The sequence below is a fragment of the Amblyomma maculatum genome, chromosome 9, assembly GCF_055883805.1.
Source record: "Amblyomma maculatum isolate TAMU_Amacu chromosome 9, ASM5588380v1, whole genome shotgun sequence".
Lineage (NCBI taxonomy): Eukaryota > Metazoa > Arthropoda > Arachnida > Ixodida > Ixodidae > Amblyomma > Amblyomma maculatum.
This window is the reverse complement of record NC_139352.1, coordinates 60,427,288-60,454,250: the sequence shown is the minus strand read 5'-3', so window position 1 is coordinate 60,454,250 and position 26,963 is coordinate 60,427,288. Positions and strand designations below refer to the sequence as shown.

The following is a 26,963-nucleotide window of genomic DNA, read 5'->3' as shown; positions in this document are numbered from 1 at the left end:
CAACAGCTCAGTAGACATCGAAATGTCATTAAAACAACTAAATGAATAAAGCGTATGGAATGACATCTCCTGAATCACATCTACAGAGGAGGACGAAGCGGACAGCGTAGGAAAAGAAAAAAAAGGAACGAGCTGAGAGGAAGGAAAAAAATAATGAAAGCAAGCAAGCAAGCAAGCAAGCTAAAAAAAAGTTGGCAAGGTAAATTCGCGAAACTAATGCGCAAGACATAGTAAATGCGCCATTAAAACGCTCCATTCCTGTTGATTACTCTCTGCATTGTACTGGTACGCTTATGCAAGCTATCGTAGACAGGGAAATATAGACCACAGGACAGCATACATAAAAATTATGCAATGAACAACTGCATTCACGAGCACGGCCCACTGGGCGCGCACGGCGGTCCCAGTAGCACTGACGCGAGTTGCCCAATTTCTTTAAATATTATTATTATTTTTTTTTTTTGCAGGTTGAGAAAGGATGCTAATGCAGGTGAAGGTATAGTGTGTCCTCTTTCGAAAAAAAAAAAATGCTCCGCGGTAAATCTGGACGTGGCAATACCCGGGCATGATTGCCAGCTCACTGCTCGTAGCGATTCGCACTTAGCGTCTCTTCGCGTCGTAAAGCTTATTCGGTGACGCGAAAAATATGTTATCAGGCCAGTTAAAATGTGTGCAACAGCAGCAATGCAAGGACTGCAACCTAGCAATTTATTTGTGACCACAGAATGCCGCGAATCGAAAGAACGAAGGGCGAATGCGCCCCACGCACAGCAGATCCGCCGCGTCTCCGCTGCACGGCCGGGCGCACGTCTCCCTACCAGACTGTTCTTCCCGCCGCGAGCGGCGCGCGCGTCGCACTGCGACGAAACGTCTTTACGTTTTTGATCGGCTGCAGCTCTTGCTGTGCATTTTTTTTCTGTTATCTGCTGTGACTAGTCCTGATAAATTCATTCCACCTTCATAGGTGAAATTTACTGAGCTTCATGTCAACTACACCTTTTTTTTTTGTCATTTCAGTTCTTTTTCAGTTGTCATGCTGATGTCAGGTATATGCAAGCATTTAGGGATGATCTCTGTCTGTGATCTGTATCATTCTCTAAATAAACACCATATGTGTTAATTATAATTAACACATATGGTGTTTATTTAGAGAATAAAAGCATAAAAATCTCATTGTACAGTAACTTCCTTCTTGAGAGTGAGCTCTATTTTGACTCGCGCTTTTTCCTAATTTGCAGATGCAGCAATTAAGGCAAGCAAGAGCAGATTTCCGCCTTCACAAAATTCACCAAGAGGAAACAGGCGGTTCCAGTGTCCAGTATGTAGCTATGCGACAAGTAACCACACCCACTTCGAATACCACCAAAGGACACACACTGGCGAGCGCCCCTTTCAGTACAACAGCAAGCGCTTTGGACACAAGATGAATTTAGTGCGGCATCTTCGTGTCCACACAGGCGAGAGACCATACCAGTGCATACATTGCAGCAAGAGCTATAAGCAATCAGGTCAATTAAAGGAGCACCTTCAAATTCACATAGGTAAGAGGCCTTACATATGCCAGTTAAACTTGATTCAGTATGTATGAAGGATGTCACCTTTGTGGCATGCCAATCACTGTTACACTAAGGGAATGCCTGAAGTTCCATGAGTTGAAACTTCACCTGAAGTCTTCCACTGTTCAATGAGGTCGATTCATGAAGGGAGATAGTTGCAGCAATGCGCCATGTACCTATGTACTTGATCTAGCAAACGGACCTTAAAGCCATTTTCCAAGAGTTGGTGTGCTTGAACTCTCATATTGCAATCGATGATATAGCTCTTTCAGCATCTCCGAGCACGTTTTTTTGCGACCGGGCTAAATATAGCACTGGTATACTGGAGTTGTTGCACGTAGTAACATACATCAAGTCTGTGAACATTGCCACAGCCCTTTCAAAGCTAAATTGCGTAAGATTGAACAAAAAATGAGTATTTTACTGCATCGAAAAAAAGCATTAAGTGTAGTTTTAGCATGCTTTGTCTGCTTGCGAAAGCAACTCCTTTCTGGGTTAACTCATAATGTTACTTGGGAGCCTGGTTTGGTGGAATGTATGTTGTGCTAAGCACCGTTCATGTTTGCATATGCTGGTTCATAACTTGAAGGAAGGAAGAGAATCTTGTAATGATGCCTTGCTGCAAGCAAATTTCAGATTTTTTTTTTTTTAGAATGTAGAGTTGCAGTTGTTTTTTTCTTCGGGCATAACTATGTTGATATATCTCCTGGAATATTGCAACTGTCGAAGGAATGGCTTTGAAAAATATAGCAGCAGGTCTGCAGTTGGTAGATTGTGTCAGATATGCTTTATGATTTTCAGATGTGTGAGATGTTAATGCATTTTTTTGTAGATTGGACAGATCAAAAGTCAGATATTCTCTCAAGATATCTGGGCTTTTTCTGAGCAACATTATCAGCTGTAGTTTCTTTTTGTCAGTTCACTCTTTCTGGACAGGCAACAAAACATATGATCCTGATGCATCTTGGAAAATGTTTTTATATATGCTTTCCATACACATGAATGATATTTTTACTTTAATCTATATACATAATATGAAATAAATATTTCAGTTCCAAGTTCTGGGGAAAGCGATTATAAAAACATTGTAAAAACATGCATGTCAAATTAAGAAACAGTAATAAAAGATCATACAAAAGCTGGCATATGCCTTGTTTCTAAGATTTAGAAATTTGGGCTAGGTGTGTGCAATTTTCCTTATTTGATATTTTTAGATTAAATAGTTGCACGATTCTGCTATAAAATATTAAAATGTAGTTATTTAGAGGGCCTTTCAAATGTGCACGAAATTTTTGTTTAGCCTTATAAAAAATTAAAAAAAAAGATATCAAGCAACAAAAGGCTTGAAATCAAAATAAAACACTGCAATAAAAATATTTCAGGATATGCAAAAAATGCTACATTGTTTATTTATTAGCAGTAAAATTGGGCCAGCCTATCTGCACATTTCTTATTTAGTGCTGTCTGGAAGCAGCGGTAGCTCTCATGATGGGTATTGTAAGTCTCATATTCATTCTTCAAATGGCACTAACACTATGCAGTGAAGCTGAATTACCGAGGAAAAAATATGTTGTGAAGTCCTTTTAGAAGGTGTTCTGTTCTCATAATAACATTGCTAAACAGATAATGCAGCAACGCTCATTTTCATTTCGGTCTTTCTTTGCTCATAGCAGAGCTCCCAGTTTTAGGGTTTTCGAACTTATTGTCGTTTATGGCTGCCATGTTTTGTAGAGAGTAGCAGAGTGTAATCTAGTTTGCCACCAAATTGAAAATCTGCTCCAGGAGCTGTCTGAAGGTTAGGAGCTCAAACACCACTGGATGCTGCTGAAAGAGCTTAGCACTCGTTGAATTTCTGGAGGAGCCATCTCACATGCCTGAAATTTCCATGCTGCTGAACCCTTACCATAGGTTGATGACAATTTTGCAAATGGAAAGCAGCAGCTGTGCAGAGTGATGATTCTCAACTGCTCAAGAGCTAGCTAAACTTGAATGTACGTTTTCATTGGGGCTACTGGTTGAAGTTTCAGGCTTGAATTTGCCTGAATTATTGTCCAACCTGAAATGGGAGGTCGCGAATTTGTCTTTGAACTGTGATGCTGCGTCATCAAAAAAATCTGCTGTAGAAGTGGAAAATCATACAAAACACTACGTATTTGTGTTGATTACTAGGACGACCTCGGCCCCATTTTGAGACCACTCTGCTCTGAATAATTACTTCTTTACATCACTCTTTGTCGAAAAAAGTAAACTATATGAAAACTGGAACTACAGTTGTCACATATGACTAAATACAGCTGCATATTTCACCAAATAGAAATTTGTGTATAGCGCTGCATGGGGAACCATCAGTCATATATATTTCCCATGGTGCGGTCCCGAAAGAGTTAGGCTCTTTTTCAGTTGTCATGCTGATCAGAGGTGGGTGTAAGCTTTTAAGGGGATGATCCTTATTTCAAGTCTGTGATCTCTCAAGGTCTCTAAATTTCACATCACGATGATATGAAAAAACACTGAACAAGGGTATAAGGGGGGAGCCTCGGTTCGCAAGTCAAGCCAGCGTTTCGACAAGTGGACTATTGTATTCGTCTGGTGGACAAAGTGGACAAGTGGATGAAAACAAGTCCACTTGTGGAATGGCTTGACTTGAGAAACTGAGGCTCTCCCCTCTAACCTTGTTCAGTGTTCTTTCAAACCGTGCAGCCATCTTCTTTCTCTCATTCTACCCTGGATACACCACATGTTAGTTACATAAGAACTTTACGTAGACTGTCCTCATTGTACAATAACTTCCTTCTTTAGAGTGATCTCTATTTTGACTCATGCTTTTTTCTAATTTGCAGATGCAGCAACAGGAGGAAATGGACGGTTTCAGTGCCCTGAGTGTAGCTATGGCACAAATAAACACGCCCACTTCATATACCACCAGCGGACGCACACAGGAGAGCGGCCCTTTCAATGCAGCGAATGCAGCCAGTGCTTTGCACAGAAGATTTGTTTAGTGCGGCACCTTCGCATTCACACCGGTGAGAGGCCCTACAAATGCCATCTGTGTCTGAAGGGTTTTGCACACAGTTCAAACTTGAATCAGCATTTACAAAGCCACAAGCAAAAGCAGTGATTGATTTGTTGCTCTTGCAACATGCCAATTGCCTTTACGTGCTGGAAATGCCTGAAGTGCCATTGTAGCACCTACACAGTGGAATGTGGAGAAGAAAAGTCGAGTGTGTCCGGGGCACTAGCCGGGCACGTGCAGTAATTGGTCATGGAATCCTGCTAGCTGCTATGTTGCACACCTACTTCTGGCACTCAACTGTAGCCCCGTGAAAGCCGACAGTGGTGACTCCAGGCCCAGCAATGACAGACCCTGGCAACCTCCGCCTTCAGTTGACCTTCCACATGATATACTACCTCGCGCCCGCAGGACGTTACGGCCATTCAACTTTGCCTGACATCGTTCTGGTGCAAGAACCCTCAGGTGTGGTTCGCCCAGGTGAAAGTCATCTTCCATCTTCACCATGTCACCTCAGCAATTTCTCGGTACCAGCACCTGCTTTCAAACCTGTCTCTTGAGGTGGCTGACGTCACGGACGTAATCTCTGGACCAGTGTGTGATGCCCCATACCAGTGGCCAGTGCCTCAAGCAGAGCATTCTGGACCACACCACGGTATCCAAGAGCGCGCGCCTTCAGCTCCTGCTCACCAACGAAGAGTTTGGTGACTACCGCCCACCCCAACTGCTCACTAGCATACGGCATCTCCTGGGAGAAAGCATGGTGGACACCAATGGTGCGCTATTGAGGGCGCTCTTCCTGCAGCGCTTGCTAGGGGACGTGTCTCTCGGCCGCCTCGCAGAGTTAGCTAATCGACTCCATGATGCAACTTTCCTTCGGTCGCTGCCCACTTCCACAACTGAGTCCTCCGCCGTCTCCGGACTAGAGGCACGGATTGAGCAGCTTGCCGCTTCGGTTGATGCCCTTTGTATTTTCACAAGGCTAGCGCGGCTCCGCAGGTCCTGAGTTCACCTCGAGCGCGCACCAAGAGCAGACGTGCTTCCGTCGGCTCCGGTGCCTCTCCCTGTGAACTGCGATCCGCTGACCCAATCGGGGCTGAAATTCTCAGAAAAGCGCCTGCCCCAGTTCGCGCTTCCTCGGCTGCCTCCTCCGCCCGTCAGCTGACGCCGTCTCTGAGTCAGAGGATGCTTTCTGGGACGCTGGCATTATTTTCCTAAAGCTGCCAGGACCACAAAAATGCCACGTTCACCCAGGTGGGACCTTTTTGGGCATTTTATGCCCAATTTCTGATTCTGCATGGTGGGAGGTCCGCTAAACCTTACGAGAGCGCCAACATCGCCCTGGACCAGAACATTCTGGACCACACCACAGCATCCAAGAGCGCACGCCGACGAGTTTGGTGACTACTGCCCACCCCAGCTGCTCACAGCATGTGGCATATCTCCCTGCGGCCGCCGGCCAACAAGGCGGCCGGCGTTCTTCGGGGCTACGATCCATCTACCTTGTCATGGACTGAAACCTCCCCTGTTGCTGCTCAAGACGCTGCGAAATCGTCGGACGCTATCTCTGACGAGAGCCTTTTCACGTTGGTCGTGCTGCGCAAGCGTGGCCAACGCACGAAGACAGCTGCCGCAGCCACCGGCACAGACGCGGCGTCTCGAAATTCTGCTGCCGATGTCGGCGCAACGACTCCGCTGGCCCCGAAGCCATCGTGGCGTCCACGCAAGATGCCTCGATTCGAGAAGGAAGACGTCACTGTGGTAGTGAAGCCGCGGGCCACCATTGACCTCCGTCAAGTTTTCAAGCCCGGTGACCTAGGCCTAGCCCTTACCTCCTATGTTGGCGCCGAGGCGATCAAGGCCCTCGCCATCTGGCCCCTCTGGGACCAGAACATTTTTACGCTCTGCACACGCAGACCCACCTTCCCCGCCGTCATCGCCGGCGGACCCAGTGGTGCGCCCTGCGGAACCCGACCCTATGTGCGAGGGCGCCCTCAGGAAAAGGCAATGGAGCAGCCGCATAATGGCTGTAGAAAACACTCTAGCTGAGTTGGCAGGCTAGCTTTCCAACTTTGGTAAGGTCCTGGAAGACATCACTCAGAAGGTGATCGTTGCGGTATAGTAACATCAAAACAAGGATGAGCGAGAATGGTTCTCGCCTCGGCCGCAGGCGAAAACCGAAATCCGAGAAATTGTATCACCGAAGGAAGTTAAGCGCCCGTCAAAATTTATGCACACAATTGACCTGGATGAAATCGCCGAAGATTCTGCGGAGCCCCTCCCTGCTCAGGGACTGGGAGATGTAGCTGCGCAGTCTAGCCCAGCTAAACTCCAAATTCAACATGGCGGTGGGAACTAAGCCATCCCGCAGCCCCCAAATTATCAGGCTTTTTCCCTCATGCAATGGAACTGCCGCGGTTTTAAAAACCGTAAAAAGAGATCTACCTTAAGGTTATATCTCGAGACTTTTGAGAACCCATCAGCATTAGTTGCACTCCAAGAACCTGGGACTACGGCGAAGCTGTCGGGCTACAACACTTTCCAACGGGATCCGTCCACCTGTCTTCCTGTCCACAACGGCTTTACCGCGCAGGAGGTCGATCTCGAACTTAATTTATCTTATTCGTACGTGATGGTGACAGTCCTCCCCCTGCGTCGTACTGATTCACCCGTACACATCTTAAATATATACTGCTCCCCTAAACTTAAGAACATTACGTTCTCGGACATCTTTAGAAGGCACTAAAGGTATAGCAGGTCGCGATCCCCTTCTGATTGTAGGGGATTTCAACGCCCTTAGTCGGTTGTGGGGCTATCGCAAGGAAGAGTCGCGTGGCAGAAAGCTTACGAAACTAATCTCCGCGCTGGGCATTGCCCTTCATACTGACCCCGTCCATCCAACACGTATGGGTAACTCCGTAACCTGGGACACCTGTCCCGATCTTTCACCCGCAACATAAGACACGCAGACTGGATCAACACCGAGGACACCATTGGCAGTGACCACTGCACCATAAACACAATCATTTACACTCGCCTCCTACACCGCACCATAACACAGACCCTCTTTCCAGACTGGACGGCTTTCCGTCAATCCCTGCCAGCCTCCAGTCTGCCCAAAGACGACTATTCTGCCTGGGCCCACAGCCTCATCTATAGACACTACACAAACACGAGAAGCAAATACAACTCACAGATAAGGTAACGGATGTGGACAACCATCTCCTTCATCTTTGGGAAGCGCGGCGCAGCCTCACTAAGAGATGACGCCGTCAGAATCAACAAGAAACTCCGCTTGAGGATTCGCGATCTCACCCAAAAGGCCGCTGAGTATGCTGCCCAGCTCACCGACTCTAACTGGGTGGATGGCTGTAACTCTGCTGCTAGACAAATGTCTAGTCGCAACACTTGGAGGCTATTCCGCAGCCTCATAGATCCTCGGACCCGCACAGAAACAAACATCTGCAACGAGCAAATAATAATTTCAAGGGCAATACGGACCAACTTGCACAGACTCTACGGGATCAGTATCTGTGTCAAGTCCAAGACACCCGTGGAGAGTAATATCTCTGCAGGCAGAGATAATCCGGATACGGATCGTCTGTTCCAGCTCCATGATCTGCGGAGCTCATGCTAAAATGAAACGGGATGCCGCTCCCGGCAGGGACAAGGTTACGGTCAAACCTTTGGCCAAACTTCCTGATCCGGCGTATGAGTCCCTGCTAAAATAAATGAATGCAATCTGGAAAGAAGAAACACCCCTCCCCCTAGAATGGAAAACAGCGCTTGTCACTTTCATCCCCAAGCCGGGCAAGCCGGTCAATACCGATCACCTCCGACCTATCTCCCTAACGTCTTGCGCAGCCAAGCTCATGGAGGTCATGGTTAGAGATCGCCTCTCTGAATATCTGGAGGCACGCAATACTTTCGCAGACACGAGTTTTAGATTCCGACCTCGGAATTCAGTGCAGGACATTCTGCTTCAACCCAGCCACGAGGTACTCATGCCTGTCGAGCACCCTCACAGTGACAAGGTGGTTCTCGCCTTAGATTTGAAGGGTGCCTTCAACAATGTGAAACACAGTGTCATCCTCAATGCGGACACAACATGTTTAATTACAAAAAACAATTCTTAACGGACCGTGAAGCCTTTATCCGCATTCAGGACAAGGAGCACGGTCCTTAAACTATGGGTACGCGGGGCACGCCACAAGACGCAGTGCTGTCCACACTACTCTTTAATTTGGCAGTGCTTCATCTCTCTGTCCAACTGGGTGAAGTTCAAGGTATACAGCATGCGCTGTATGCCGACGACACCACCATTTGGGCTACAGAGGGCAACATTGGTCAACTGGAGGTCCACCTGCAAACAGCGGCGGGCATAGTGGATCGCTATGCTACGTACTGTGGTCTCCAGTGCTATCCTCAAAATCAGAATTCATGCATCTTCGTCCCTCGCCGAGATGCAAGACACCAGTACTTCTCTGTCTGGCTAGTGGGCTCATACGCGAAGCCACAAAGATTAAAGTCCTCGGACTCTTTATTCACCAATATCGTCGCGCTGACAACACTAGCCATGCTTCGCATAGTTGGCGACCAAGTGGGCCGCATCGTCCGCCGCGTCTCAAAAGCAAGGATGCGATGCGACTCGCTCATGCTTTTGTGACGAGTAAAATTCCTTATTCGACTCCATATCTGCACTTGCGCATGCATAATGAAAACTCTCCGCAAGATGATCAAGAGGGCGCTCGACCTCCCGATCTCTACCTCTAATGCGAGGCTCCTTGCATTGGGGGTGGTGAACACCTATCGGGAGCTACGCGAGTCGCACCTCACTAATCAATACACGCGTCTTGCCCAGACAGCATCCGGTCGTCGCCTTTTGGGCTGGCTACATTACAACACAACCATCACATTGAGGAAAGGGTACGACTGCCAGAGCTATGGAGAGGTGCCCTTCGTGTTCGACCCCTTCCTACCAAAATGGACAGCGTCAGGCGCGAACGAATGACTTGCACCGCCATTATGGCTCTAAACAATTTTTTCTATGTGGATGTTGCGGGCCCGCACCACTCCAGAGGAGGATGGTACATGGTTGCAGTCGTTCACGAGGAAAGACAGGTGGACGCGTCCTCATTAAGACCCCTAACGCAACCCACACATGGACTTCACCGGGCGGTCTGTACAGGAATCAGATCGATTATATTCTTTGCCGCTTTGTAGAAGCGCTATACAAGCAGTAAAAACAAGGCCTGGGGCCGACTGTGGCACCGATCATCAGCTTCTTGTTGCCAAAATTAAGCTTCGATTGAGGAAAACGCAGAAAACTAGAAGGACTTTCAGGTATGATCTGGATCAAATTCCATTAGAATATGCTGTGGAAGTGAGGAATCGATTTCAAGAATTAGATCTGGAAGACAGAGAGCCCGAAGAGATATGGACTGATGTTCGTGATATAATACAAGAAGTTGCTACTAAGGTAGTTCCAAAGCAAAAGAAATGCAAGAAAGCAAACTGGTTATCTGAAGAGGCTTTGCAAATAGCTGAGGAAAGGAGGATGGCAAAAGTTATGGGGGAAAGAGAAAGATACAAGGTTCTCAATGCGGATTTTCAGAAAATAGCAAGGAGAGATAAGAATGCCTTCCTGAACATACAGTGCCAAGCAGTTGAGGACAACAGCCAATTAAGGAACACTGGAGCTCTGTATAAGAAAATCAAAGATATCAAAGGAAGCTTCTGTGCTAAGCTGGGCGTGATAAAGGACAAACAAGGCAAGGACCTCACTGAAGCCTCAGAGATAAAGAAGAGGTGGCAGGAATACACAGAAGAACTGTACAAGAAGGACCCGAATGTGCAAACCCAACATAAGACGGTTGTGATTACTGATCTCGATCCGGGCATCCTGAAGAGTGAAGTTGAATGGGCCTTAGCCAGCCTTGCTAAGAACAAAGCTAGCGGAATTGATGGCATTCCAGCTGAGTTGCTTCAAAACCTCAACCATGACGCTGTTAACATTCTGCATACATTATGTCAGAAGATTTGGACAACCCTGCAGTGGCCACAAGATTGGAGGAGGTCAGTTTATATCCCCATTCCAAAGAAAGGCAGTGCCAAAGATTGTTCCAACTACCGCACGATCGCGCTTATTTCGCATGCTAGCAAGGTGATGTTGAAAATCCTCCAAGGTAGGCTGCAGCAGTATGTGGATCGGGAGCTTCCGGCCGTGCAAGCTGGGTTTCGCAAGGGCAGAGGAACTAGAGACCAAATTGCTAACCTTCGCTGGATCATGGAAAAAGCAAGAGAGTTCCAGAAACCCATCTACTTCTGCTTTATTGATTATGCGAAAACGTTTGACTGCGTAGATCACAGCAGATTGTGGCAAGCTCTCCAAGAGATGGGAGTTCCAATTCACCTCATCTGTCTCCTCAGGAACCTGTATGAAGGGCAAGAGGCCACAGTCAGAACTGGACATGGTCTTACTGATTGGTTTCCGATCGAGAAAGGAGTGAGGCAAGGCTGCATACTGTCGCCCTGCCTATTTAACCTATATGCAGAGTGCATCATGAGGAAGGCCGGTCTGGACGAGTCTTCAGCTGGAGTGAAGATTGCTGGAAAACGTATCAACAACCTTAGATATGCGGATGATACCACTTTAATGGCAGAAAGTGAAGTGGAACTCAAGAGACTTCTGATGCGCGTACAAGAAGAGAGTGAGAAGTTTGGGCTTAAACTGAACATTAAAAAGACAAAGATCATGGCGCCTTGCCCTATCAAGTCCTGGAGCATCAATGGACAAGAAGTGGAAGCTGTGACAGATTTTCTCTTCTTGGGCGCCAAGATTACCTCGGAAGGAGACTGCAGCCATGAAATTAGGAGACGCCTGCTTCTGGGAAACAGAGCAATGGTTAGCCTTGACCGCCTAGTAAAGAGCAGAGACATTAGTCTGCCAACCAAGATCCGTATAACTCGTGCTATGGTCTTTCCAGTTGTGATGTATGGATGCGAGAGTTGGACTGTGAAAAAGGCTGACCGCCGAAGAATTGACGCGTTTGAATTGTGGTGCTGGCGAAGACTCTTGAGAGTTCCTTGGACTGCTAGAAGATCAAATCAGTCGATATTGTCGACCATTAACCCTGACTGCTCATTGGAGGGTCAAATTTTAAAGTTAAAGCTCAGCTACTTTGGTCATCTGATGAGAAGAGAGGAGTCGCTGGAGAAGGATTTGATGTTGGGAAAGGTTGAGGGTCGCCGGAGAAAGGGTAGGCAGCGAACGCGTTGGTTAGATGGCATCCTCGAGGCACTGCGGATGAAGTTATGTGATGTTAGGGAGATAGTGAGAGACCGGAAAGCGTGGCGTGACATGGTCCATAGGGTCACGAAGAGTCGGACACGACTGAACGACTAAACTGAACTGAACTGAGCACTGCCCTTAATCCCGCTGCAGTGCTTCTGGTAAGACGTGAATTTCTTTTGGGAAATTAAATGCTTCTTAGAAATACGGAAGCTTCCCTCTCCTCCTCCCCCCCAATGTTCTCGGGGCCGAGCATAGCCCCGTAAGTTTCCCAACAATAACCTTTTGGGGATATATGGAATAAGCTCTTCCTGAAGGACGCTTCACAGCGGGCGAATGGCGGAGGCGTATTATTTCGTGACACGCAACTCCCGCGTGTCACGGGTGTTGCGGTGTGTGCGGTGTACGGATAAGGTGACGATGGTACTCGGAGCCACAGCCTTTAATACGGGTCGGTACCAATTATGATGCACAGACCACTAAGTACAGTACAGCCATTTATTTACTTTACCACCGTGTAACAGACCAAGCTCAGACCACGCGTACATGATGGAAATGTCTGCATATAATTTCATCGCGTGCACACAGAGGGCACACCGTGCTTTCTATGTGGATTATTGCAAAAAGGCGCCGAAAGAGCTCTTGAGCACCCCTTGCACCGCAACTGTGCCATGCTCACAATTAACAGCTCAAAGAGGAACAAGATTCCCAGGTGGCTGCCGGCAATTGCCGCGCGGAACCACCTCCTCCAGTACACTCAGGCGGCGTATAAAACGCGTGCAGGTCGCACGAACAATGTTATCGCCAGCCTCGCGAGCGGGCGTAGAAGGCCCGAGAAACGCCGCCGAACAGGTTATCTTCAGCGTAGAACGGGCGAAGCATATGGCTCGCATCGCTTGCAGATAGGTAGATAACAGCGATGCGGAGACAATAGAAGAGGAGATCGTGGGGGGCGTGCTTTGGTGATTGATCCAGGGGAGGTGAGCAGGAGAATTGGATTGAGGCTGTCCATTTCTGCGTGAGTTCGAAGCCGGCCAGCCTGTAATAGCTCGGGTTACACGGGCTGTACTCCTGCGAAGCCGTGACAATTGAAGCCGAGCCTTCCGTTCAGCTGGTTACCTCACGCTGGTGAGTGCATATATTGTGTATGATGAGTTTCGATTTTAAACGTGACCTTCAAAAATGGTAATAGATATATACTGTACTCCTAAGAACTACAAGAAGCGCCTCCGCGCCATGGTCCGGATCTTAGCCTTTTAATGGCTTGTACAAGTTCGATTAAAGTACACCTTATCCGAATGTTGGAATTTTTTTTTTTCGTGTGTGTGCTTGAAGAATGATAATTCCTTCCAAACTGCACCTAAAAGAAGAAGCCCCTTTTTTCAAGACAAAGCGACAGTGTTAGTTGCCAAAGATTCAAAGGACCATGTTTTGACACACCTCACTGAAAACTGGCTTAACCCCATCCCCCTTCAGTTTTTGGTTGGACAAGCTGAGCTTTAACGCCCCAAAGCGATTCGGGCTATGTGGAGGGCCATACAGTGAAGGATAATTTTGATCATCTTGGGTTCTTACGCGAGTTTCTGTGCATTATGAGCGATAAGATCCGGAACTTATGTTTCGTATGTAACTGATCTATGAATATATTTGTCCTTTCTAAATAACTAGAAACAATTCTACCGCGCTAGATGTATTGTGCAGTGTAGTAATACTTCTTTCGATATAGATACTAGTCAGTTCTTTCTCTTTGTATACGACAGCATCAGGGAAATTCTAGAAGCTTGACATTCCTGTCACACCTTAATCGGCCTGCCGAAAATCGTTGTCTCATTGTACGTGCTTAACTGATTTACCTTAGCAGCTTGTAAACAACTCCTTTAAACACACGTGTCATACATTCTCCAGGAGACACGCATTCAGCACGCTAAAGCGGGCGATAGAATCGCATACATATGAAAATTTGACGTACGCGGCTCGACAAAGATTTCGATTCGGAGAGAGAGGGGGGGCTCCCTCTCTCAATTCCGAAAGTTCGGGCTTCCACGGAGGATACAGCAGCCCACAGTTAGAAGTAAATCCTTCTGGGTCTAAATTTTGGCAAAGGCTGCAGACCTAAGGCCTCAACATGGTCTACTACGAGAGAAAAAGAAGTTCGAGTCAATGTGCGTCTGCGTCATCAGAAAGCTACATGATACGGAATTTAACCACAGCATACAATTGTGTTCATATATGCACTACCCACTGTGCGGCGGCGTTTTACTGCCTGCAATTCAGTTATTTACACGCATTTCGTCTCCACTGTGCCAGAGCTCGAGCCGGTTACTTTTTATTTTGAGCGGAAGATGGAATCGTTTACATTGATCTTGTTTTGTTAAATTCATTTGCACATTCGAGAGCAACTAAGCAGAGAGCTGCGGTACAAAAGAAGGCAGAGTGCGGATTAACTTCAATGACAACCTGTATGAGTCTTCAGTGTTTGCCGTGGCTCAGTTCGAACCTGCGAACTTTAAATGAGAATCTTAGCGCAAGAGATACCTCAGTGAAAGTTACATGGTTCACTGCATCCGATGGCGAATATGTTTTGCTTACTTTTAGGACAAGATAATGAATGCACGGATTCTGTGGCGACTTTCAAAGGACGCTTTTTACTTCGTTGCACTTGTTATTTCGTAATGGGCCTATTGTTATTGCGAGCTTCACCAGCATGTATAAGGACGACATCTAGCCAACGAAAGGCTATCGCTATCGATACCGGTACTAAGTGCAAATGACTTACGGATAACATAGTACGCTGGCACAACGATAAGTTTTTCCTTTATATGGCACACATTTATAGAAATGTAGGGAACCTCAAATACCTCAAGTTCGCACAGTGTCTCCCACGCATGCATATTTTGTCGGGATGAGCAAGCCCCTCATTCCATATTGTACACAGTTAAAAAAAAGAAGAAAAAAAGAAAAAAGTAAAGAATTTGGTTACATGTCAAAACATGTAAAATGGTTTGTAGAAAAGGGAAGGTTTAGTAACAGTCATACTTATTCGTTGACTCTTGAACCATGGCGGAAAGGGAGGAACGTGGACTGAAAGAAGAAAGAGGGGCCCGTAGTGGAGGGTTCCGAAATAGTTTCGTAATTTAGACCATGACAACCATTACACGGGTTAGGTGCCGCACCTAAATGCCCATAATTTCTGTTCACGGAATTCGTTGTACATTTCATTATGTTTTTTTTTTTTTTTACGCGACTGTTTTACAAACTACGGAAGTGGATGGAAACAGGTTACCTACTGGAGCTGTCATCCAACGAGCATTCGTATCTATATACGTCCGATTGGTTTTGACACGTATTTTAAAACAGTATACTTTTCTTGACAGAAGCTCGATAGCTCTTATGCTCACGCAGCAATGAAAGGCCCTTTCTGCATATCTATATTGGTTAGTCAGCAATTTTTAAACTATTTAATACTAGAGTCATGCTTAAGAAATGGCCTGGAATAAGCCTATATATACCCTTCCATAAAATTGCATCAAATGCGGCGCCAGTGTGAGCGGCGCATAATCGCATGGCAGTGAATGGCTTCCCGTGACCCACTATCGCAGAATATCGCTGACGACAGCGAGAGCCCGATAAAATTGTTACGCACAATCGTGACCTAAATATTAGATAAGAGCCCAGCTACCGTACACGCCTAAAACAGCTCGCTGCTGGCCTAACACCTATGCACAATGGTTCATAGCTTTAGCAAAATCTGTCACAAATATTGAAGAAAACGAGAAAACACATGCGGCAACTTATAGCTAAATACCGTATTTAAGAGATCAAGTGCGTGACGCATTAGCAGCCGTGACGTTTCGTATTTGCTGAGTTCAGTGGTAGCTGGATACAGTTCAGATAACAATAATCATCCTTGGGGGCGAAACGAGAATGCGTGTATTGAAGTAACGTGTGTATTGTGCTAAGTCATTGGGGGTTCCAGAATTTTAGGCAGTATAAATTGATACCTATGGGATTATACCAGCACCCAATGCTGCATTAGTCAATTTGTATTCGTTTTTCTTGTGCAAAATATTCGTTTAATCAGTCGTTTAACCAGTCGTTTAACCATCGAACGAAGCCATCAGCGTGCCTTCAGCAGTTCGCTGGATAGCCTGACGATACTTTCCACCGCTGGATAACTTGCCTTTCTTCTTTCTCTTAGTATCAGAACTATGATTTGCTTGATTACTTATATGAGTAGTTTAGATTGGTTTAGTTTATTACCTATCTTTTTTTTTTGGCGCAGCAGAACAATTACAACGTGACAATTACACAACTGAAAATACAGAAAGAAAACATCTGTATGCAAACATTGGAAGCTGAGCAGGACTGCAAAAAAAAAAAAAAAAAAGATGCGAATGAATGTAAGGTTAAATTGAGGCAAACAAGCACAATGGGTCAAACCAATCAAATTACTGGCGATTGATAAGCTTCAAAAATACTAACAGAGGCTCGGTCATATATGCCAACGGTAATTCGCTGTGGAACCGGCCTTTCAAAATACCATAGGTCCCCCAGCGTAAACCGTGGGTGTACGCTGGCGTAATACCGTGGCGGTGTGGTACGTTCATGGAAGAGTCGCTATAATGTGCAGTTCAATTGACTAGTAAGTGATAAAAAAAAAGTTCTGTAATGGACGCTACTATACCGGTGTCAGCATAGATATATAATGATTGCACCAGTATATATTCCCGCATCCCACCATTCGCCGGCGTATTTACACGTTATGAAGCGCGTATATAAATATAGCTTCTAAATTTCCAAACCCGAGGCTAGTACTGAATGCCAGGCGATCGGCGAAAGTTGACGCGGGCTTATTTAAAGAGAGGGTTCGTTTTAGTCATCTGATTTCCAGCTGCAAAGTTTGGCAAAATGCCAAGTAAAACAAATGAAGAATAATTCCACTTCTACTTTTGCATGTATATGTAGAAGTAAATGTAGAAGTAAATATGTAGAAGTAAGTATGTAGTAAATATGTAGAAGTAAGTAAATGCCTTTGCCCATATTCAGCCATCGTGATCGAGAATGGCACAAGCGAAGTTCAATGCGATCGAATGCCACGAGTGTAGCCTCACTGGTAAATCCGTTCACTCTCCATGGGGCATGCTGGGGGTTGTAAAGGTGCTGACAGCAAATGAATGTTGACATTAACAAGAAAGACATGCGTGAAGACGTCCATTTCCGATCCCTAGTTCGTTAGTAATGTAACGATCTGGACTATTCTGGCTTCAGACGAGAATGCGCCGGTGCGGCGACGTTACATCTAGCGACCGGAGGACGTCGAGAGAGAGCGAGCAGCGGTCCAGCAGCCAGGTCTCACGCACTGGGAACAAACTTCCTCTCCCTCTTCTCTAATTCCTTCACGGGGTCCGCGCCAGTCTGCACTACTACAGTAAACACTATTTATCTATTAAATACCTGTTATCATCTCGAAGGTTTGTAGAGGCCGCATTCAGGCTTCTTCACTGTATTTCGTTTGCCCCAAATTTCTTTGCTGTATCCGGTGCATGCTTGTTTGCGCGTTGTCGCATAAAGTGTTCGCAGGGTTAACAATTGCCCCACAGTAATCCTGTTTGCTGCATACAGAGTTTCTGTAAGAATTACTAAACGAAGATTTCAATGACGCATCCACAGAAACTAATCCAAGATAAGGGCAATAACACCTATAAGAAGCACGTCGCCACTTTTGTTATATTTTAAAGGTAAACCTGAATGATAATGCAGAAGGTTGATGAGAAAGGGGCCAACCCCTCTGCGCTTCCCACAGATGAGATAAGCGTAGAAGGGAAACGAGGCATTCCTGCCAGATAAGCACGGGGCGTACAATACGCACATCCGCCCTCTTTCTCTGTCCCTGCGTTCCGCGTGAGATTTCTTCGTCCTGTGTTTCGATAACCGGAGGGCCGCTCCTGTTCATTGCGCGCCGCCTAAGTGGCGATGGGTGTGTACCTTTCGTCGGATGGACGCAGGTCATGGACGGGGTCAAGTCGGGTCAAGAGGTGGCCAGTGCCACCACAACGTGTATTTTGCTCCTTCACTCACTCGTAATCAATGTATCGATTAGTCAATAAATAACACTCTGTTATAAATTTATGGTATAGTGGAAAGCTCCGGAATAAATTCGACCAACTCGGTACCTGGACTGCGCAGACGTATAGCACACGTCATGGTTGTTTTTGCATCTCCCAGCCGTTCATCGAGATACGGCGCCGGTTCTATGATATAAACAACAAATTATTAAGTGAATCGATGCTTTAATCCAGCAATCAATCAGTTGAATAGTCATTCCATCGAGCATGCAATTCGGCCAGTAGAGTTGCCGCTGCGTTTCAGAGGTGGTTGTCCATCAGCATGCTATTGACGTGGTGAAGATAAAAGAGATTGTACGAAGGTCGGTGAAAGACCTCAGGCTTATCTGCCTCAGGTGCAATCGAAGCGGTAAGACCATAGAGAAACAATGTTTCTCTATGGTAAGACGATTGCGGCATTACGACAGATGGCTCTTACAGCTCGTCGCTTTCTCGGATCATAGAACTGAAGCTCATTGGGATTTCATTGAATCATAAACATCAATGTTCATCCAAATTGCAATGCCCAAATCTTGCAAGTCAAACTTTAAACACGCACGGCGGTCTTTTGCGCACCTGATTATAGGCAGTTCAGCTAACTCTGTGTGATCCGCCGTGGTGTGCCCCAACTGTCTGGCTTACAAGCCCCAATCAGCAAAGGGCAGTGACGGTAACCCATTATGGCAAAGGGAAAGAAAGCTTTATTACACGTTCAAGGTGATCGACGATGGCTTCAACACTCAAACATCTTTGTATAATGACACTTAGCGCTCTTAGGTGACGCATCATGGTGAAGATGTTGAATTGCCTTGCATTGTCGAGTACTTTAACACGCTGGTCTCCGGCGATCTCGCTACCCAGAGGTTGCTGTTTTCAGTTTTCCCGCTGATGGCTTGTCGTTCGTCGCGGGAGTAGCTTTTGGGCATCGGTGAAGGTCAGCATAAAGACGCGATCGTGACACCCGCCTGAAATTTGACGCCATGCGCTGCGGGGCCACGTTTAGTGCTCAACCTCGTGGGGTTATAGACCAAGCGATTGACCAATATCGATCGGAAATCTCTGTGGTTTCAACATTATCTCTCTAGAAAAGAAACCTAGGTGGTCGAACAGACACATAGATCTCCATAGCGTGTTTCATTAAGCCCAGTGCTTGTGTGACACGTAAATCAGTCAACGAATTAATCAATCCACACTGGTGAAGCTAGTCCATGTCATCGTGTTTAAAACCGCATACTCTTTCGATCATCACAAAGGCTGGGTTTTACCTCAGTCGCATGAAACCGCCTTCAGAATCTGACAGATAGGAAACGGTTCTTACGTTGTGAGAGGCAAGCGGTACGCAAAAGCTTGGACAAACGAGGTGCAATTGCGGCACTATTTCTTTGTACATAAGAGAACTTCCTCTGCCTAGTCTTGGAAGTTGTGAGGTTTCTGTCGATAAGTGTTGCCCTCCGGGCCCTTCTTTCGTTTTCTATTTGTTTCTTTCACCTCACCATAGAGCATCAAATGATTTTTTGATTGATATACTTTATTGGGGAAAATTACCTGCTACGGGTTCTAATTCATCAAATGCAGCCTCCTACAATATACAATATATACTTGGCAAATATCACCTGTGTGTCAGCATCAGTTTCTAGAAAGGAACGGTAGTTCACGCGGTAGGGTTCGATCTCGGAGCGTCCAGTAGAAAAAGCAGGGCAATCCCAGAGTAGATGAGATATGCCGCCGCGCGTTAGAGTCATACAGTGGGGGCACGTATTCATTTCCTCTGTATACTGACGCCAGCGGGCCATAATACGTGACGTGTAAGCCGCATTGGAGATGAGCTTATTCAAGAAGACTTCTTTACTTCGGGTGAGATGTTTTTCTTTTTTTTTTTTTTTCGCGTAAAAGGTGGGTCTGGTGCGAAAAATTTGTGACAGAACCGTTCTTTGTGCAGTGTTCTGGATGGCGACGTGTACCTCCAATTGTATGCCATCTATTGTAAGCGTAGGTGTCCAGCGAGAAGAGAGACAGATACTGCGCCTTCCTTTCTTCAAAACCAATTCAACCTAAGACGTTTAACGCTTGCCAAACTCTGCGTTGGGAGGTCAGCACGGCATTTCTTGATCTGCGAACCCTGTGGCTTAACACTGTCTCGTTGCACGCGCGAAGTACAGTATATAAGCGCCTTGAGTTGGATGGCACGCAGCTCATTATGTGTCTGAAAACTGGTCTTTTTTTTTTTTCTTTGGCACGAAAGTGAGCCGCCATAGTGCTTTTTGAAATGCGTGAAAAATACCACGACATTGCGGCAAACAAAGCGACGGCGATATATTGATTTATTGGTTTAGTTTAGTTTGTGGGGTTTAACATCCCAAAGAGACTCAGACTTGAAAAACGCCGTAGTGCAGGGCTCCGGAAATGTAGACCACCTGGGGTTCTTTCACGTGCACCGACATCGCGTAGCACAAGGGAGCCTTGCTTTTCGCCTCCATCGAAATGCAGCCGCCGTGACCGGGATTCCATCCTGCATCCTCTCGCACAGCAGTCGAACGCCCTAATCACTACACCACCACGACAGGGCGACTGATTTTCAAATGCTTCAGATCGTATAATAGCACTACTGCTTTACTGAGGTGTAAAGGACCGTAGAGCCTTTTGTATGGGCCTTTAACGGTTTGTCAAGTGATCAGACATAAATTAAAAATGAAAAAACAAAACAAGAGAAAACAGCAAAATTAATAAAAATTAATAACTGTGTATCCTCGCACTCTCTAAAGCTCTGAATGCATACCAAAGGGCCCACCGAACTATAAGGCTGCGGAGTAGCTTCATCCGAGCTCTTTATGTACATCTGCGCTCTACATAAACACACTGTTCCGGTATAACTATCGATATAACATTTTATTAGCTTAAATACTCTACTGTGTGCAGCTGTTGCTTCTACGTTTTTATCTCTAAACATTGATCCTGGTTCCTTTCGATTCTTTGCAGGCAGCCAAGATGGGGCGGTTTTGGACCATAGCCGCACTCTGCCTGGCACTCACTGGCATTGCTTGCTTCGCACAGAAACCGAGTACGAAGACGATTTGCACTTTTTCCGCAATTGGAGTGCGCTAAAAGTTAGAGACTACCGAAAGGAATACACAAAGGAGACGACACGAGACAGAAAACGCAGTGTGCTTTTCCCATATATCCAAATTATTAATTCACATGAGCCTGCTACTGTCTTTTACAGCAAATAACTAATTACTCTCTTATTACAAATCTACTCCACATTGGCGGATTCCCCTAAATATTTGACCAACACCATTCCCAATTCCAGTTCTTGATAAAATAAACTTGCTCTCGCCCTACCATCTGCTGACCGTCCTGGTTAGCTCACTCGGTAGCACGACCCCCAAAGCCGGTCGCGGTCGGTAGAGCGACGGCTCCAGAAATGCGGTGGTGCCGGGTTCGATCCCCGGGCCAGGACGAGTTTTTCTTTAACTGTTCTGAGAAAGGTGTATAGCTTTTGTTTGTAGCTGCTTAGCTGTGCTTGGGTAGACGCCAATGATTAATTACTCCCTTATTACAAATATATATATATACTCCTCCTGGGGGGTTCCCCTAAATATTTGACCAACCTTATAGTCCTCCTCGATTCTATCTCGGTTTTAATGTGTTGCAATTCAGATTTGCAGCCCTCGACTTATAGAACCTGTTCCCACACTCTAAACACGAATGACGTAAAAAGAGAGCCAGGGCTTCTGGCCAAGTCCCGGTGTTGATTTCGAGCATTATATGTACAGAATACTTACTGCTGCCAACGAAGGCATGTTCCCACCTGAAGATATACTAACTGGATGCAGTTAGCACGGTTAGACGATCCTCAGCTGCAGAATCGCAGGCTATGATGCTCGCACGCACTTAAATAATATGGAAATCTTAGTTAAAACTTTGGTAACTGCTAGAGCTTTCTTATACCAACCGTAAATATTCGTTTTTTTTTAGCAATGGAAATATATTCCAGTGGTCGGACAGCATACCGTAGGTCCACTGGCGTTTTATTCCTTTATAGGTCAGTTCATGGGTGGCGTGCGCTTGGGTGGCGAAATGGGTGACGTGCGCATGGCCTATCTGCCCGGCTTATGCTTTCGATGCATGAAGAGCACTGGCCATGAGCTCTTTTCCAGCAGTTGATCGCTGGACGCCATTTGCGTTGGTATTCCTGAGCACAATACTATGCGACGAAAGATGACGAAGGCGAATAATTAAAGCGTTAATTAACATGGGAAATGGTTTTGAACGCACAGCGCGAGAGGCTACTGCGGTGGCCGGGAGTGGTCTCAAGAAACGAAACTGCTGTTTGGCGCCGGCAGCCGTTCAGTCTCGCTCCATGCCAGAGCTTTTCTTGGAACCATTCAGGCGGAAAAGTACACGGAAGACAAGAGATACCGTCGGCCTCAGGTTCACCGTAGATTGGGGGTGATCCGGGATTTGCCGAAAATTGGAACTGAATGCGTTTCATAGCTGCCGCAGTTTTAGGGAGATGGCGGAATACTTTCCTGTTCTGAATATCCACTTCTGTAACATTTCCTCGCTCCATTCTTTGCACCCTTCATTTTCTTGCACTTATTCCTAACTATTGATTTAGGTCATGCCTTGGCCAGTCTTTATAATAATAATAAAGAAGTTCGTTCTCGTTCCAGCATACAAGGGCTACTCCGAGCTGCTCGCCAAATCGTACCGTGTCGACGTTGAGGTCACATTCGTCGGAAGCGTAAGTTATCTGTGAACTTCCTATTCCCCCTTTTCCCCATTTCCCTATTTCCCTATTTTCTTTCCTATTTTTGTATAGCGTGACTTGAGAGTACGCCACGCAGAGCTTTCTGGTACCGCGCGTTTAAAAACGCGCGGCACAGCCGCAAAAACAAGTGGTTTCAATATGGTTTTATTCGAATTAATTTTTTCCTATACCCTTTCCTCTCCCTATTTTTGCTGTTACTTTTTCGGTACATTGTGCACTGTCATTTGTAACCGCGTTTTAACTTAAATTAAATTCTCTAGTTTAGCAACAAAAACCACTAAGATTTTTATTATAATATCAAGTCTAAACATACAGGTACATATAGTTTTAGGCTTAAAGAAAAAGTAAGCAGTCCCAGTAAACTTCCTGAAGCTGAAAAAAAAAAAAAAAAAAAAAAACGAAGGCCTTTTCCTGTCACTTGCAGATTTGAGAGAAAGTTTCTTCCGTAACGAAATCTCACTGCCCTCGCTCATGCACCTTTGTTGCCGAACAATTGCTCGCTGCTAACTATCGATGCGCGTGATGCCACAAGCTGGACCCAATAATTAAATAAAATAATAATCAATAATATTATTTCTTGCGGTGCAAACATGGCAGACGACGTAAGTGCTCCGTCAGCTTGTGTTCCTAGCGGCGGCAATGATTTATATTATAAATTCAACCATGAACAAAGTTAACATATTAAGAAGCCATGCAAACGGCCAATTGTTCCATTCATTCGTGACTGCAGCTGACAAAAATAATCAGATGGAATGAAATGGTGACAAGACGAAAAAAGCAAAGTCAGGAGTAGTATAGTATAGAATAAGGGATTAATTACCATTGAAAAGCGCTTATAAAAACCGCATTTACAGAAAAGCACGCACACAAAAAGAGGGAAAACGAAACAGATAAATCAGCTTAGCTGGCCACTGCATTAGAGAACTACGGTATCGCAAAATAAAACTGAGACTACTTGTACGCAGTTGTTGCCCAGAAAATGAGCCGTAAACAACCGCATATCAAGATAAGGGGGGGGGGGGGGGGGGGTGGACACTATTGCACACACTACTAATGCGTTGTGTTGCACACGGAGGTTCGCTAGAGCCTGGTGTGCTTAGATATGGATTGATGAATGGATGGATGGAATAGAGGAGCGTCCCCTTTGAAACGGGGTGGTAGCAGTAGCTATCATGCTCATTTTTCTCTCTATATCTCAATTATTGATTTAGATTGGTTAACTAAACCATCATTCTATTTCTTAAATTTTTTATTTTTACCATTACTAACATTGTCACTTCTCTGCTTTTAAGCCACCAATCTTCCAGTCGTTTTCTGCTAGTTTCCACCGCCGGTTTATTCACCCGGCCACTGGTATCTCTAAACCCCAGAGCTACAGGAACAGTTACTGCGCCTGCATCAACTTCCGGGTGGATACCCCTACATTCGAGTAAAATATGGTCAATTGTTTCACTGAAGTTACCACATACAGCACATGCGTCATCTTCATTGTTAAATTTCTTTTTGTAGCTGCATGTTCTAAGGCATCCTGATCTAGCTTCAAAAAGTAGGGCACTGCCTCTTGAGTTATCAAAGAAAGCCTCCTTCCTGATCGGCATTTTCGACTTTCGGTATAATTCCACACTCTGTTTCTTCTCCATCGATTTTATCCAATTTTTACCTTCTGTGTTTTTCACCTGTTGCTTAATGCTCTTTATTCGTCCGTCCTTGTGACTAGCATACTTACTAGTTAGTTTCCTAGTTCTTTTCCTCCATTGTGAGTCAACGCTTTTTAAATAAAGATATTTAAATACTTTAGCTGCCCATCTGTTACTGTCCAATTTCCTCAGGCGTTCCTCATAATATTTTACTCTGAGCTTCCCGTACTTCGAAGGATGCCCAGCCCATATCTCCCTGTACCGCCTCATTTATAGTTTTGCTGTGGGTACCTGGTGCTAATCGTCCAACGGATCTCTGATTTATTTCTAATGTCGACTGTACCTCTAATTTTAGGCACAAAACCGCATTTCCGAAAGTAAGTCTGGGCATCATAATTCCTTTCCAAATACCCCTCAAAACCTCATACCTGTTGTATCCCCACAATGTCCTATGCTTCATTATCCCGGCATTCCTTCGTCCTTTGGCCTTAAGTGATTGCTCATGCTTTCTAATGTATGCCAATCCTTCGTTTACCCATACCCTCAGATATTTGTATTCTGCTACTCTGGGTATTTCATGGCCTTGTATTTGAAGACCCTGAACAGTTGAGCCGTTGAAAATCATCAGACCCGACTTAACTGCGCTAAAACTGAAGCCTAGAGCGTCCTCTTAGTCTCCGCAATAGTTAACTAGAGTTTGCAATTCTTCCAGACTCTCAGCTAGCAGCACAATATCGTCTGCATACATCAAACCGGCGAGGCGCTGCTCTACCGCCTTTCCTCCTAATCTATATGACAGGTTAAAACCTAGGTTATTGTCTTGTATCCTCCGTTCCAGGTTTATCATATAAAGCATGAACAGCAGCGGTGATACAGGACAGCCTTGTCTTAATCCTTTGCATACTTTGACATCTTCCGTACTTCTTATCCCTTCCCATGTAATTTCTACTGTGTTATCCCGGTATATTTCCTGTAGGAACTCTATTACCTCATAACCGATACCTTCTTCTTTTAATATGTTTCACAGGAGTTCCCTGTTTACGTTGTCGTACGCCCCGTTTATGTCCAGGAAGGCCAAATACAAAGGTCTATTTTCCACTATAGATATTTTGATGCATTGGGTAAGCACGAACAGGCTATCATCTAAGCGCCTACCATTTCTAAAGCCGTTCTGAAGTTCTCCGAGTATCTTGTTACTTTCTACCCATGATTGCACATTTAATTTCACCGCCTGCATGGCCAACCTGTACATAACAGATGTTATGGTAATCGGCCTGTAGGATTTTATGTGCATCCTTTCTCTTTTCCCTTTATAAATCAAATTCATTTTACTCTGCCGCCAGCTGTCCGGAATTTGCTTATTCGTTATGACTGTTTCCAGAGCTTTTAACAACGTTTTCTTACTTTTCGGGCCAAGTTCACTAATCAGCTTGATCGGAATTCCATCTATTCCTGTAGATGTGTTTTTAGGAATATTTTTTTTCGCATTTTTCCAGTTTAGATTGGTCAGTTCTAAGCTGCTTTGTATTCTGCTACCTTGTGTTGCTTCCTTATTTGCGGAGATTACCCTATCATCGCTTTTAAATGACTCGGCTATAAGTGATGTAACTGATGTCTAGGCATGCAGTGGCGCCATCTACACTGAGCTGTCATGACGTCAGACACGGTCATCATTATTATAACTATGACTAACAGCTAATAAGGCTAATCGGATCATAATTATAATGATTATCAGTGTTGTATTATCAAGGTGCGTGGTAATTTGAAATGCGACGGGCGCGACAGAGGACTATGGGCCGTGGCACACTGCAAACGGCGAAAGCGAACTCTGGTGATCGATGAGAAGTAATGTTCGAGCCGTGAGAAACATCACTTCGAGCTTCTACACTCTTTTTTATCACTTTCACGGGATAAGCGTTTCACGGGATAACAATGGATAAGCGTTGGTACGTGGTGTGTCTTATAATCAGTGCAGTCCGGTAATTAAGGCGTTCGCTCGCCGTTCAGTTTTCCAACCTTTCCTATTATCGCCGTTTCGTGCGCAGAACGAGTCGGAGTTCGTCAGGGAGTACCACAACCGAGAAGACGGCACCGGTTACATGGAAACGCTTGTTCAAGGAGCCACTTCTTACATGTACTACTTCCAGGAAACCGACGAAGAAATCACCATCCTAGGTACAAAGCTTCATGCTAATTCCTGGCAGTCGCCATTTTGCTCACTTGGGTGCTGTGTGCGCTTGACGCGCGCACGGTGGAAGCGCTTGCATGACTTAACTGTGCTTAAATGTTTCCAACAGACAGAAGAGCATGACTACATGACTAAGTTCCTCGGTACTGAAGTATCGAGAAAGCTGTCTTGCATGGGGATTAAGTCCCGGATCACGGGCATGGCTTTGACAGGGGGTAGTTGGCAGGCAGGTGACGTGGCCAGGCACTGTGTGACGTCACGTGACCACGTGACGACCGGGTTGGTAGGTGTTGCCAATTTGGGTAGCTCTTTTGAAATGAAAATCGAACCCTCCCAGACTCCAAGATCCTTAGCGAGAAACGCGACCCCTAGACTATAAAGGCACGTAAAGTTTGGCTAAAGCCGG

The 26,963-nt window shown here is 45.6% G+C and overlaps 1 protein-coding gene across 1 annotated transcript in view; it reads left to right on the top strand.

Annotated features, from left to right (window-relative positions):
* Window positions 1-12,837: 12,837 nt before the first annotated feature.
* The window catches only part of LOC146179162 (uncharacterized), a 60,845-nt gene continuing 46,719 nt past the window's right edge, over window positions 12,838-26,963 (top strand). Inside the window, exons 1-4 of the mRNA XM_084578836.1 lie at window positions 12,838-12,985; window positions 20,938-21,019; window positions 22,635-22,705; window positions 26,415-26,544. Coding sequence (XP_084434962.1) covers window positions 20,947-21,019; window positions 22,635-22,705; window positions 26,415-26,544 — 274 coding nt within the window. The 5' untranslated portion in view covers window positions 12,838-12,985; window positions 20,938-20,946. The remainder of the gene's footprint in view (window positions 12,986-20,937; window positions 21,020-22,634; window positions 22,706-26,414; window positions 26,545-26,963) is intronic.